General features: G+C 36.6%; 2 protein-coding genes across 2 annotated transcripts in view; both read right to left on the bottom strand.

The window, feature by feature from the left end:
• Positions 1–12,744, bottom strand: part of Pka-C3 (Protein kinase, cAMP-dependent, catalytic subunit 3) — a 100,803-nt gene extending 88,059 nt beyond the window's left edge. The window contains exons 1-2 of the mRNA XM_074169329.1: positions 12,575–12,744; positions 6,042–6,267 (exon numbers count right to left, since the gene is read on the bottom strand). Of these exons, the coding sequence (XP_074025430.1) occupies positions 6,042–6,186 (145 nt within the window). The 5' untranslated portion in view covers positions 6,187–6,267; positions 12,575–12,744. The remainder of the gene's footprint in view (positions 1–6,041; positions 6,268–12,574) is intronic.
• On the bottom strand, positions 1,826–3,736 carry LOC141487604 (protein GPR107-like). Its single transcript, XM_074186758.1, is given in 4 exon segments — positions 1,826–2,189; positions 2,191–2,378; positions 2,381–2,760; positions 3,711–3,736. Coding segments are annotated over 4 exon segments (846 nt in total). The 3' UTR covers positions 1,826–1,937.
• Positions 12,745–14,815: the final 2,071 nt, after the last annotated feature.

Genomic DNA, 14,815 nt, shown 5'->3' with positions numbered 1-14,815 from the left:
TTTGACAAAGCATTTCCGCCTGTTTTACGTAAAATCAGCAATACCCACCTTCCTAAAGGCAAACCCTGGATCACCAAGGAAATCATCAATGAAGGTATACTTCTTCGTGATGTTTTCAATCTGAACAGAACTCAATGTGATGGAATCGTTATTGAGTAGTACAAAATTATGTTGAAGAATCATAGAAAAAAAAATTGACTATTCAAAAAAGAGTATTTCAGTAACAAATTCCTTGAAGCTGATAACACATCTAAAGTTGCCTGGAATATAATTAAACAGAATACAACATCCAATAATATGAGCAATTGTTTTCCGAATTATTTCGAAACTGATGATGGAACTCGGGTTCATGGTGGTCCTGTTATTCCACAAGTCTTTAATGATTATTTCATTGACTCTGTAAATTCGCTAATCGATGATTCTGAACCTGCTGGTGAACATCATCACGATATAAAAACAAACTCTTTTTTTCTTCATCCTTTAGACGAAACTGAATTTCTTGATATCATCAAGTCCATATCGTCTAAGAACTCTAGTGGCTTTGATGAATTACCAGGTAGAGTATTACTGTATGTTGCTGAACTAATCATTGAACCACTTACCCTACTTAATCTCTCTTTCCTTGAGGGTTCATTTCCCTCGTGTCTTAAACATGCTATTGTTGCTCCTGTTCACAAGAAAAATGATAAGCACTTAATCTCCAACTACAGAGGTATTGCATTGCTGTCTTCATTTTCAAAAATTTTCAAAAAATCCTATCTCATCAGACTTGTATCCTTCTGTAAAAAGTATAACCTACTCGCAAAGAGCCAATATAGATTCCAATCTGGTTTATCCACCCAAGATGCTACTCTTTCTCTGGTTAATCATGTTTTATCCAAATTTGAAAATGGCGAAAAATCGCTCAGTATTCTATTTGATTTTTCACTTGCATTTGATACCATCAACCATCAACTTCTCCTCGATAAACTTTATGATACTGGAATTCGCGGCAAAAGTCTAAAATGGATTAAGACTTTTCTGACTGGCAGATCACAATCTGTTAAGGTTAGGCTCAAATCTGGAATATATCAATCTGAAAATCGTAACATATTAACAGGTGTTCCCCAAGGTAGTGTCCTGGGTCCTACTCTCTTTCTCTTATTCCTCAACGATATCTCTAATATCAATCAACAACATTGTACTGTACAGTTTGCTGATGATACGTCCTTCTTATTGAGTTCTTCTCCCAATTATCCTGGAATGATCATATTGACTCTATTTCTATAAAATTATCCAAGCATTGTTTTGTCATTTGGAATCTCAGAAATTCTGTCCCTATAAATATTTTATTGAGTTACTACTATGCCTATGTTCACTCAAGTCTAAATTATTGCTTAGTCTGCTACGGTAACAGCAGCAAATTGAATGATCTGTTGATTGCTCTAAAAAAGATACTAAGAACCATGTGTTTCAAAAAATATGGTGATTCTTGTAAGCAGTTATTCACTGAGTTACAAATTTTAACTGTGATATCCATGTATATTTTAAATTGTGTCACTCACATTATGAATCATTACCATGAGTTTCAGCAAAGGGATACTATCCGCATAGCTGCTGGTTATACTCTCAGGCAAAATTATAATCTGATAGTTCCCGTACACAAATTAACATCTGTATCAAACGGACCTCATGTTATGTCTAAAAAATATTCAATAAACTTCCAACATTCATTAAGAAAATTTCAAATCTCATTAATTTTAAAAATAGCGTTAAAATATTCTCTTCAAAAATGCCTTTTATTCACTTGATGATTATTTTCAAACTACATCTCTATTCCCTCCTACATCTACTACTGATTTAATTTTTTTTATGTATGTTCCATATTTTATCACTTGATATTTTTCAACTCCAATCTTTACTGTGTATATGACGATTTCCATGCTTGTAAAAAAGTCTCAGGAAAAATAAAGTATTGTATTGTATTGTAGGACATATGTCGCCATCTCGCGAAACATCTCGTGCAACCAACCGAACTGAAAAGGCACTGTGGTTTTCAGCAAGTACACGATGATTCTGTTGGAATAAATGTAACACACCAACACGACATAGAAGTGGCGAAAGAGCTTGAGCTTCCGCAAGTTCGTTGCCACTCTGCCATTTGTTTGGGATGCCTCCTGCAAGTTCCTTATGGACCAGACCACAGGAAAACACTATGCAACCACAAAAGAGCAAGTCGACGAGAATAACAAAATTCTTCCACGCTAGATATTCCCTCGCACTTTCTTCGCTTTTCTCGAGGATGATTTCCGCCACGTTGGCGAGAACTCGTAGTTGAATTACCGCCATGAGAAGTTTATTGTCCCTCTGTGTTAATACGTGCTTAATAAAAGTCCAGTACCGACCAAAACGAGAATAACAAACAGCAGAGCCTCCTTCAGCAAATGCGCTATGTAAAACAATATTGCCCACGTAGCTAGATGCACTCCAAGTATTTCTATATAGTGGTAGTTGACCCCGTGGAAGTCTGGTGAAACAGCGCTCAAAAACACCAGCACGGTCATCATGTAGGGGATTTTGAAAACTGGGGGCTTGGACTGTCGAAGGAAAAACACCCAGAACAAGCCGGATAATAAGAATAAAATGGACATCATGCAGTAAAGGGCTGGTAGGGGCATATCACCAGTAGAGAGATAGCTAGTGCAAAGTTTTAACGGCCACAACAAAAGAGGTATTGTAATAAGTTTGTTTTTGAGTAAATTCCAGCCTGATATTAACAGACTTGTTAAAAATCATCAAATTCATCCTTCATATTAGATTTGTTTCACAATTCAAATTGTTTTAATAACATGAATAGAAGTTTTCCTAATATTACAAAATGGTGTTTTACATTACCCTCATCAGAAAATCTTATTTTCACTTGACATATATAATTTAATTATTAAAATAGTGACTGCGATTATGATTCTTGAGATACAGTGAAGTAAAAAAAATTGAGGGGCGCTAGAAAATAATTGATTCTCGAAGTGGGCGGTAGACAAACTAAGTTTGAAAACCTCTGATCTAGATAAAAAAAGAAGTCATGTTATACAGAGATGCTTCTAGTCAATAGTTTTCCAAAATGTTCTGATAGGTTTCCGCTGGGGGGTTATTGGAACTTAAAATTCATGGTCTCTCTATGGCACTGAGTCATCAACAACTTAGCAACCGACAGGAAGTGAAAATAAAAATCAAGGAAAGTCCCGTTTCCATTTATGTCTGCAACTTCATCATACCCACTCATATTCGAGAAGCATCATCTCGAGGTTATCAATATTCATTTTTAAAGCATCCTCGTTGTTTATTTCATGAATAAAGATGAATTCACCAGCTGTTCCATTGATGGGATATCTTCAGATCGTACGGTCTGACTCATTCGGGTGAATATTAATGTGGATCTCACGCACCTGTTCAACAATCAACAAACACAATGACTGTAAAGTATTACGGGTATTTCTGGAACAAAAGAAAGGCAGTTTTCAAATCTAGTGTGATATATTCCGAAAGGAACTATCAACAGATGAATTGAAGGACTGAAAGTTATGAATGTTTTGAATTAAATACTCTTGTTTTGTCTGATGCCTGTCAGAAACTACTTTCCTGGTTGATACCATGACGGATATTACACTCGAAGAAGTTATTTTATTATCTGATTCATCTCTCCTTGACACTCGGGTAATATGAGAAAGTACGAAAATCTGTCTATGCGAAGACGCATTTCTATGAAACCCCAATTGGTGGATACAGATTGTAACCCTTTGAAATGGTGTCACGGAGTCTTTCGTTCTATGTTTCGTTTCAAACGGGGTGATGTGAATTTAAGGGGTATGAATTTTAGATGTATGAAAGAATTCTTGAAAATGCCATTTATGAATTGACAATTGATGTGTTTCGAGAATTTTCAATGTTCATTAGCTGAATGTATGCATTACTTCAGTGTATTCATGCCCTGCATGGGCTGGAAAGTCTCAGGCCTAACACATAGATGGCGCTAGAATTATTGCATTTACCGCTTTTTCAGTCAGTAATATCTCTATCTGTAGAGTGAGGAGGGTGAATGTACGCCCACTGCACTTAGGCGACATGTGACCCATTGTACATCCTCCCAAGGTGTTATCCTCCTAGGTCATCGTCCATCCTGTCTTTTCTAGGAAGGTGGATAGGTCACTAGGAGACATCTCCTAGGCAGGTGAAGGCCAAGACTCGCCGAACACACACTCTCCTATTGACGATAATTTCGAACACTCGCATAACATGCCTGACAGTTTCATCTTCCTGTTCCACACATCCTACATAGAGCTGTGTCCACTAAACCCATTTTATGGGGGTGTTTCTTAAGTTGACAGTGGCCAGTAAGAAATCCTACTGTTGAGCGTAGATTTTTCCTGGTCATCGCCATCAGGATAATGTTGTTATCTACCGAGGCTTTGACTAAATCTTGGTGGCACTCTAGTTCTAGCCCTGAGGTAACACGTTGTCTGTTCAAGGCTAATAGGGCTTTTCTACTATCAGTGCAGATTGTTAGGTTTTTGCCAAAAATTCCTTCGCTGGTTATTTCTTTTGTGGCGGTTGAGATACCAGCCAATTCTGTTTGAGCCACGCTGGTATTGTTTTCCATTCCCCACTTAATCCTTAGGCTTAGTGATCTGGAGTACACTCCACATCCTGAGCCTTCTCTGGTTTTTGAGGCGTCTGTATATATGCGTACTGCATTTGCAACATCTAACTCTGTGTTCTGTTTTTTTGTATTTTTTAGGGTAGTTGATAAGCCCACGTAACGTGAAATAGCAAGTAGAAAAAGAAAAAAGGCCCTAAAAAGAAAAACATGTACATGAAAAGTTTGACCGGGTTCACCTTAATTTGAATGTAATACATGCCAAGGCTGATAAAACCTACCTTGAGTAGTAATTATTCAATGTGAATTTAGCAAACTTGTGTGATTCGGGAACAAATCTTCTTGAAATAGTCAGTGGACCTTCCTTTGACTAATTTTTCCACAATAATTACAAGAGTTTCAAAGAAAAATCCGCAAACAAGCGACACACGTATTTCCAATCCTTTTAGAACACCGAAAAAACCATCATTCCCCTCAATTCTCCTTTTTTTCGTTAGTGTGGTTCTTTATATTTTAGGTTGGGAACCATGATATTTATAATGAAGTGACCTGGTAGTTCTAATGAACCTTCAGATGACAAGTAGAAGTGAGGTTATGTTATTTTGTTATGAATTCTCGAAATGATATAAACAATTAGTAAACGGTCATTATTTTGGCTATCTACTCAAAAGCAGATCAACATACCTGATGAGGAACCCTACCCTTACTATAGACCTCGCTGGATTCGTCATTGGTAAGTATTGAACGAAAAATGGTAGTTCGTAGTTAATAGATCTTTCTGTTTTAGGCATGGAAATGGAAATATCAGCTTATCCCTGATCTGAACATACATATTTTGTAAAAAGTAGTTGAATAATAAACTTCAGTGAATAGAAATGAAAAACTGTATCTTTTTTCTTATTTTTACTTCCTTAACCTTTGGAACTAACATAACCCGTAACACTATAGGAATCAAAACGATCGTTATCTGAATGGAAAACAACTGGCGAACCGCGTCCAAAGCCCCCGAGGGTACAACAATCGGCTGGAAAGGTTATGGTCTCGGTATTTTGGGATGTGCGTGGTGTAATATTCTTTGAATATTATGAGAAGGGAAATATCATCAACAGTGAATATTACATAGCGTTATTGAAGTGTTGGAAGGCCAAAATAATATAGAGGTTATAGCTGAAACTGACGCCTATTTTGAGGCGAAAGGTAAATCGTTCTTTGAAAGTTATTGGAATATTAGACCAGCGCTAAAATAATGGTGTGGCTCATGATGAAGATTGCATTGATGGATAAAACAAATTTTGAACGAAAAAAACGCGTTTTCTTTCTTAGGCTTGGGACACTTCAGCCCAGGTGTTAATTTAGTTTTCATTTCGATGTCACCTGCTGAGCAAACAAATCTGTGAAATATACTCACCGATAGTTTTGATGATATGAAAGTCCTCGATGTCATACCCATCCTTTTCTTTATCGTCATCGGAATAATCTTCGCTGGTTACAGCCGACGATGAGTCCAAACTTTCGGTGCTCTCTTGTCTGCTACGGATGCTGTAGTCCGCCATGACGTGAAAGTATATCAATTATCTATTATTCGTTTTCACTTAGCATAAATAGTTCGGGAAGGAGCTTAGATCGGGCTGAAACTGGAAAATTAATTGCGATTGGAGTGTCAGATGGAATTTTGGGAGAGTGGTGGAACGTTCACCAAATTCGACGGATTGTAGTTTTCGGATTGATCACAAGAGTCTTGACGAAAACACTTTTCTACCTCATACCGGAAAACACTGTCTTTGGATGATCATTTTTTTTTTCGCAAACGTAACCCTGTTTTTGGGTTGCGAACTGTTTTGACACATCTTGAGAAACATGTTTCGAATGTTTCACAAGTCTAGTATCGCTCAGCATGTTTTAAAAAACGGCACCAAATTTTAAACAACGAAATCTGATTACGAGAGGTTGAGCAATCGGAAAACTTCTATGATACCACTATAACTATGAATGAATGGACTGTAGAAATTCATTTTTCAAAAACGTCGACAAAAACCAGATTTTATATCAATTTTAGCGAGTTTGAAGAATAACCTATTTTAAATTGTCATTCAGGAATTCAGTAAGTCCATCCTCAGAGATCTTCACAGATAAATGGCGGAGTATTCCACGACTTTTTTAATTGGAATACTTTTTGGGACAGTTCTGGTTTTCGATTTAGACATGCTCACTTTGTACCTACCCCTACCCCTGCCATTAGGATAGGCACAGTTTTTTTGTTTAGAGACTATCAAAACACGCGTTTGCAAACAATTCCACTCAACTCCTTTTGCCCATACAACAAAGATAGGTTATAGAACAAAACTAAGGGAATTTGGTTTGATCCTTGAACATGAACAATCCAACAGCATTTTCAAACACAGATTTCGGTTGCTATCCAATGTGGTTTACAAAGAATAGTTCGAAATGATACGTGGGCCAAACATGGAATTACTCAAAACAATACATTTTTGGATCATGAGAAACCTTGCAGAAAACCTAATGCCACTAATCCTACAGCCCTTGTTCAACATGTTAACATATTTCAGTGTTTCTGACATAAAACTTTTTAATCAAATGACTTTTACATCAGGATAGAAGGGATATTGAGCGTATTTCAATCTACTCAAATGAAATTTTAAATAGAACCTGATCTCCGCTGGCACTGGCTATAGGTTATTATAGTTAACGATCACATATTCATATCCAAAACAGATCAGATTTGTTATCAGAAAATGATTTTTCTGTTGATATTATGGTATAAAAATATATATTGAAGCTGGACTTTTTTGTTGTATTGTAAATTGAATTTAGCTGCATATTTACTACTGACTTCAGTTACTGTTCATATTGTCGTCAGCCAGTAGATTTTTCTACAAATTTATTGATTATATTCAAGTAAACTTTGCCTCTTATGTGTCTGACCAAATACGCTTGAATGTAAGCAAAGGCCATGAATACTAAAAGAGAGAGATGTCCACTTGTATGGCAAAGACTGTTTTCAATTATTGATAAATTCGGTTTTGTTTTCAAAATACACAAATTAAGTCATTATAATGATCAATCTGGGATTATCAGAATCTGTAATCTGCTCGTTATTATCAATCTCCAGAAAGTGAGTTTTTCCAAGAATAAAAAAAACTCTGACAGCGGTGTCTGTGCGATGACCTTCCGTAAAATTATGTGTAGGCATTCTGAAAATTCAATAACACAAATTAATATCTCCTCTATGCAGCTCACAAATAGCTTATTCATCAAACAAGTGAATTGTCTAAGAACCACAGAAAGCATATTTGACGTTTTTATTAAAAAATCTCTATTTGAACAAAATAGAAAAATCTTCAAGCTGATTTATTTATCAGGAGGCATTCTAGCTAGCAGAAAAGTAGTATATGATAATTATGGTTTGAGATTAGGTTATTTCATTATTACTTCATTCGTGCAGTATTTTTTACAAGCTTTATATTAACTTCACCTGTATGTATGTATATATGTTTGTATGTATGTTAGTTTGTATTGACAGTTTCTATCGACAGAATTATCGACATCATTGCTTGATCTATTCGCGGGAAGATGGCGCTGTACGTAACCTCATTGATATTTCTTGATCTATTCGCGGGCAGATGGCGCTGTACTTAACCTCCTTGATATATCGAAATTATTGCTTGATCTATTCGCGGGCAGATGGCGCTGTACTTAACCTCCTTGATATATCGAAATTATTGCTTGATCTATTCGCGGGCAAAAGAGAATCAAAATAATAAATATAGTTTAAAAAACTAAAAACACACTTTTAAAGAACATCGAACTGAAAAGTTGAATAAATAAGCTTAAAACAATAACAATCAAAAAATACTAGTATTATCGTGAAAAAATCGTGTGCGCTTTGTACCATATTTTTTGTATATCAAACGCCCGTCGCTTTTTCCACAAGAATACTAGTATTTTTTGATCGTTTTTGTTTTAAACTCATTTAAAAAAATATTTTCAACTTCGTTCTTCAAAAGCGTGATTTTTAGTTTTTTTTAACTATATTTATTTTCAACTTTTCAGTTCGATGTTCTTTAAGAGAGTTTTTTTAGTTTTTTAAACTATATTTCAATTTACCTTTTGGGATATTCTTCATACATATAAAAATGTCTATTTTTCACTCCATATGTCAGATTTATCTACATATGATTATGAAAAATATATTTCATTTCAATGGTGTCGACAATTTGATTTGAGCATTTTTCGAGATGAATCATTTCTGGAAGCTTTTCATATCTGAAACCTTGATTTTTAATGGATACTCGTGCTCTATGCGAATATCGAATGAAAATTGCTTCTATATGATATGCGTGATCAATCATGTTCTTACTTAAACACTCTAAATCATCGCACTACATCATTTTGAAATGAATGAATCTATTCAGAAAAACCTATATGAACAGATAAATGATTAAGTTGAATAAATTTTATGCGACTGACCCAGATTTTGCCATAAATGAAATTTGATTACATCATGACCCATTTTTGAAACCTGCCAAGATTTTCAGTGCATAATGAACAGGATTCACAGCGAATAAAGGAGTTCTTGTTGGCATCACCCAGAAAAGTTGTTCGATAATTTTCACGATGAAGAATTGTGAATGGTTTGCAGAAAAGCAAAAATGTTTCCTTTATTTTTCCTTCAGGTAAACCAGTGAGCTGCGTGTTTCTTGAAACGAGTTTCAATGGCTCGCTTGGTCTGACCGATATTTTTTATCATAATCATCACAGCACATATCGGATTTCGAAGACCAGAAAAGTCTTGTGTTGCTCGACACACCTTGGAAAATGGCCATTGTATAAATGAATAGTGCCTGGCATTTTGGAGATACTTTTTTGCCTTCGATATGTAGAGATAAGTATCGATAAAATAGTTATTCAATTATTTTCTTTTGATTCCTACATGTTATTTATGAATACGTAAATTTCAATTGAGGAAATTTCCAATTTTTTTCAGATTGTGTAAAGTCTGTAACATATAAAAACGAGAAGTAATCGATTATTTAAAAATACTGTTTTAGACGAAACAGAACATAACTTGTGGAATTATTTGTACGAGAAAAAAATATGTAATAAAAATCTCATTTTTGAAGCGCAAACCATTTTTGGTAAGTTTACACATGATCCATGCTCATGTGTTGATTTTACAGTTCCATTGGCAGTGCCATAACCCTGGCAAATATACACGAATCATCGTTTGAACTGCTTGACCATCCGCCTTACTCACCAGATCTAGACCCAAGCGACTTCTTTTCGTTCCCTCATCTGAAAATTGCGCTTAGAGTTCGGTAACAATTATTTTGCAGAGAAAAACGCCGAGTATTATTTGGACGGGTTACAGAGATGAAAGCATTGCTGGGAGAAGTGTGAGAGTTAAAAAGAGACTTAATTGAAGAATTAAATGTCTTTCATCTTTGTTAGGTCGGAAACTTTTCAAATCACCCCCGTATATTCGAGAACAAAGATCAAAATCGAAGGTGGTTGGTCCGTGGTCGAAAGATACTAGTAGTACGTTTTGTCTGCTTCTGCAGCAGGGATCTTCAGGGATGTAGCCAATGACTGTGAAAACGAAGGTAGTATCTCGAAGTATCAGCAGTGACTGTAAAGTTTTGTTTAACCACGTATGAAATCAAAATCGAAATGAGTTTTCCAGAAATTTGTAAGTATTTTGTTTAGTAAAAAAAGCTACCAAAATGTCTTCATGGAGACTTTTATCGTGTAATACGAACATTTATTTTTTTTGTTATCACTGGTTCAATTTTATTTGTTATTAGTCTTATATTCATTTTTCTATTCTATTTTTTATCCTCTTGAAATGAAAAACAGATAAATTTTCTAGGTAGTTTCGTCTGATCTTCGACGTTTTCTTGGTTCAATGCTTTTTTATCTACTGTGACATTTTCATTTGTATCATAATCTGAAAATAAAACTAATTTTTTTATCTTTAAGGTTGCAAGTCGCTTGAAGTCCACTTCAATACTCCAAACGAGTATAATAAGATTAGAACGGCATGCATATTTGTTGCAGCAACTTTGTTCTTGCCCGACGGTTCCGATGACCAGATCTGTCGAAGTTTGTGCTGATACTTGCCGCGAAAAGAGTTCTTCACTGCTGTTACCCCTTGTGAGTGACGTTGTTCCACTTCAAGGTAAGAATAAGTCTCTCCGGCATCCAGATGGTGCAGGATGCTTTCATCTACGAGCTGCACATCCTCTTCGTAGTCCCCGTACCACCATCTTTTGAGATGGACCGTTGCACACTTGTCTATCTCGAATTTCATATTGATAGCATGCGTGTACTCTTCCACTACCCTTAAGGACTGATGGAGATCCTTTTCTCCAGAGGCATACAGTTTGAAATCATCCATATGAAACAAATGGGTAACTTTGTGCCTCCGGTTTCCAGGAGTGTCACAGTTATACCCTCGATTGTTTCTGAGCGCAACGGATAATAACAATAGTGAGATGCAGAAGAGAAGGGGACTGAGGAAATTGATCTGAAATACACTCCTTCTGAAAGTGACCCACTCTGTTTGAGCTCTAGTTTGACCAGATGTAATGGTGAAATGAGTCCGCCAGAGTGGTAAAGATGTTTAAGGGTTCTCACCAAATGCCAAATGCCTTGTGGTAATTGATCCAGGCCATAGAGAGGTTACTCTCATTCTGTATAGATTCCTGTGTTACACATCTATCGATGAGCAGGTTCTCTTTACATCCAGCGACTCCTATCTTCGACTCTCTCTGGTCAACTATGGTGAGTATTCGTGTGTATATGATGCTCGAGAACAAATTATAAAATGTATTTGAGCATGTTATCGGTCTGTAAATCTCAGGAATCGACAAATGTTCGCTTTTGGGGATGAGAACGGTCTTCCCATCGACAAATCAAGCCGGAATTAGCTGCTCTTCACTCAGTCATGAGTCAAAAACTCCGGCCAGATGACGGTGAGTGTTTGGTAGTTTTTCCGCCAATAAGTGTTCAGTCTATCTAGGCCTGGAGCAGTAAACTTCCTGGAACTCACCAGGGCTCTTTGAACGTCATCCGAGGTTATTGGGTTGCGCATTTCATTGAGCTCAGGCCGTAGAAGCTCTCTGCTGAAAGCTTCGAACTACGCTAGAGCTGGAGTGTATAAGTTGAGTGGCTGCGGGTGTTCATAGATGTTCTTCCAGAAGGATTCTACCTGATCAGTGGTCGGCGGATTAACCACAACAGGTGGAATAAGCGAGAAGGTTTCTCGCGGAACCTGAAGTTTTCCGCGATACCTCTTGCTCGCCCCACTAGTGACTTCTCAGCAGCCACTAGCATTTGTATCCCATCAAGGCAGTGCTGTTTGGTGGTCAGCAGCACGCCTGCGTGATGGATACGTTATAGTTTGGAGGCTATTCGCCGCACTGCGGGCGTGAAAGGCCTGTTGGCTGCTCTGTGATCCATCCTGTATTATTATCTTCGACATTGTGGGTTAATACCATCATCACTCTTTTTATGAATTGACTAATGGTTCGTACCTAACTGGCACAATATTGGCATACTAACAAAATCTCGAAGTTGCCGATAACTGTAGTATTTGACGGCCCACTATCGGCAAAAACTATACGGCAATATGCCCTTTAGACGACCGATGCTTCGGCTAACTGCGGGCTTTGTCGGGCCGGCCGGTTGGCCAGCCGGTCGTTGAGGTACAATTTGCTGGGTAGGCACTGCATTTAGAAGAAAACTTGAAACTTGAACTTGAATATTTTCATTGCCTGTACGAAGTTTCAATAAAACTTCCCAACAAAAATTTTGTATAGTCACATCATGAAACATTTCTAAATTATGATATACTCGTATATTTGACTCGATTAGAATTTGACGTTCCACCACTCAACATCTGTGCACACTTCAGGTACTCACTTATCTGTAAGCTGGAAAATACTTTTCACGTTTTTGCAGACGCTTCAGGCGAGATACAAATCAAAATTTCCCGAACTATAATACGTGACAGACCGCTGAGATAGCCGTGAACGAAGATTACGGTTGCGATCGTTCACTTACACGATGTAGACGTTGACTGGAGATATTTTTGAAAGTCGCGAACAGAGTAATAAGTTTATTTCCAGTTTTGCCTATCTCACGCATGCTCCGCTACAGGGTGTTTTTATTTTTCGAGACTTTAGTCACTCACTGCCTTATAAAGAAACACTAGCTGAGAAACGAAATTGATTCCCACTGGATGGATTTAATACACAGTGCATTTATTTAATATCTCCCCTTTTCAGTTTTTTAACGGGTCAACTTAAAACATTGAAATTTGGCATAATGAAATGAATGCATGAATACTATGAAAAGAAAATTAAATGGAAAGGGGATCTTGTGACTTGTTATTTTGAAGCTCCTGAAGAATAATTCACAACCCCATAAAGTGAAGTCAATATCTTTACCTTTTATAAAATGGTGGAACATTCAATAATTTCCTGAAAACGAACACATTAATATCGAAATATTTCTTTTTATCTGCCACATGGCAATTTCAACAACCCGATAAGGTTTGTTTTGAGTTATTTTTTGTTTATAAAAACGACAAAAAACGACAAGAAAGACAATGAACATCATTGTTCAGTTAGGATATTCTCATTTATTTTTCGGTTCAACTAGTATAATTGAACAGTCTACTTATTCCGTCGTGAATGTTTGTGAGGTGTCTCCTTCTACTGTGTGGAGACTTTTGAAGAGGTATAGGTATCATCCATACAAAATTAAAATGGTACACCAATTAACTGGAGAAATCATGAAGGAAACTATCTTACCTATCTCCGTACGAATGTACAATTTTTTTAAACGGCAATGTTCACAGACAAACTTACTGTGTCCAGAAAAAATCAACGATTGGGAAGGATTATTGGGAAACCATATGGTAGAACTTCTATTTATTGATCGGAATTTAACAGGAGAACTGTATTTGAATATGCTGGAAACTACTGTTGACCCTCTCATTACTAACATCGTCGAAGCTAATCCTTATGAATTCGATATGGATATTGTATTCCAACAAGATGGAGCACCACCACATTACTCCAAACAAGTAAGAAACTATTTGGATACTACTTTTCCCGGTAGTCGGATTGGCCCCGAGGTCCTACAGAATAGCCAGCTCGCTCACCAGATTTGACACCTTTGGACTTGGACAGGCTTGTCTGGCTATCAGTGGTGCCATCAGTACCACACCGTCAGCGGCCATGGAGATCCTTCTAGATCTACCTCCTCTCCATATTTTTATGGAGAGAGAGGCTAGATTGACTGCATATAGATTTGTGCACATTGCCAAGGGCACAAATCGATTCAATGCAAAGTGCAACAGACTGTTGGTTGACACTGTGGCAGAATGGGTATTTACTCGAGCGTCATTGAGACATATTAGGTTGCAAAGGATAAGAAGAAAAAAATGTTATATAACATATACCTTTTCATCGGCGGGGAAAGCAGCTATAGATTTTTAAATATGTAAAAAAATACTGTTGCATGGACATACTCGAGCGCGTCAGATATTGATAGCATCAATGTCCTACGTATTTTTAATAATGGTGGTATGTTGATCTGATCGTTTGCATGATGTGCGTGGTTGTACGTAAGGGTTGAAAGTGAAAAGAACAAAATTCAATCGAGCGCGTCAGATTTTCTAAGGGGGTATTGCGTGCAACAAAAAAAAGCTCTCATTCAATAATCTGACGATTTCAATCTGACGCAAACTCGCGGCCATTATTATAATGTGTAAAAAAAATTCGCCATTTTGAAATACTCAAGCGCGTCAGATTAAGATATATATGGTACATCTTTATGTTTTAGACGTGCTGTCTCATAATCTGACGATTATCTAGGGGGATTCGTCTAATCTGACAAAAACAATTTTTTTTTATTTTCTTAATTCATTGAACCTAATTGATTGAAGAGCTCAGGAAATAGCTTGCAAATAAATAAGTGAATGTTTTTTAATTAGAATACTTGTATTTATAAAAAAATAATTTTCAAAAAAATTAAATTTTTCACAACCAATTCAATAATTGATGAAACTTTCCATGTTTTTTATCGCTTTTATTTGTAACTAACGTTACTGCAGTTTCGTCCTTTAAGGACATTTTCAAACTAATACATTATATA

The sequence above is a fragment of the Leptinotarsa decemlineata genome, unplaced genomic scaffold, assembly GCF_025532065.1.
Source record: "Leptinotarsa decemlineata unplaced genomic scaffold, Ldec_3_MD MMD2_P_RNA_scaffold_5, whole genome shotgun sequence".
In the NCBI taxonomy this organism is placed as follows: Eukaryota; Metazoa; Arthropoda; class Insecta; order Coleoptera; family Chrysomelidae; genus Leptinotarsa; species Leptinotarsa decemlineata.
The sequence above is the reverse complement of the archived record's forward strand: the minus strand, read 5'-3'. Positions and strand labels throughout refer to the sequence as shown.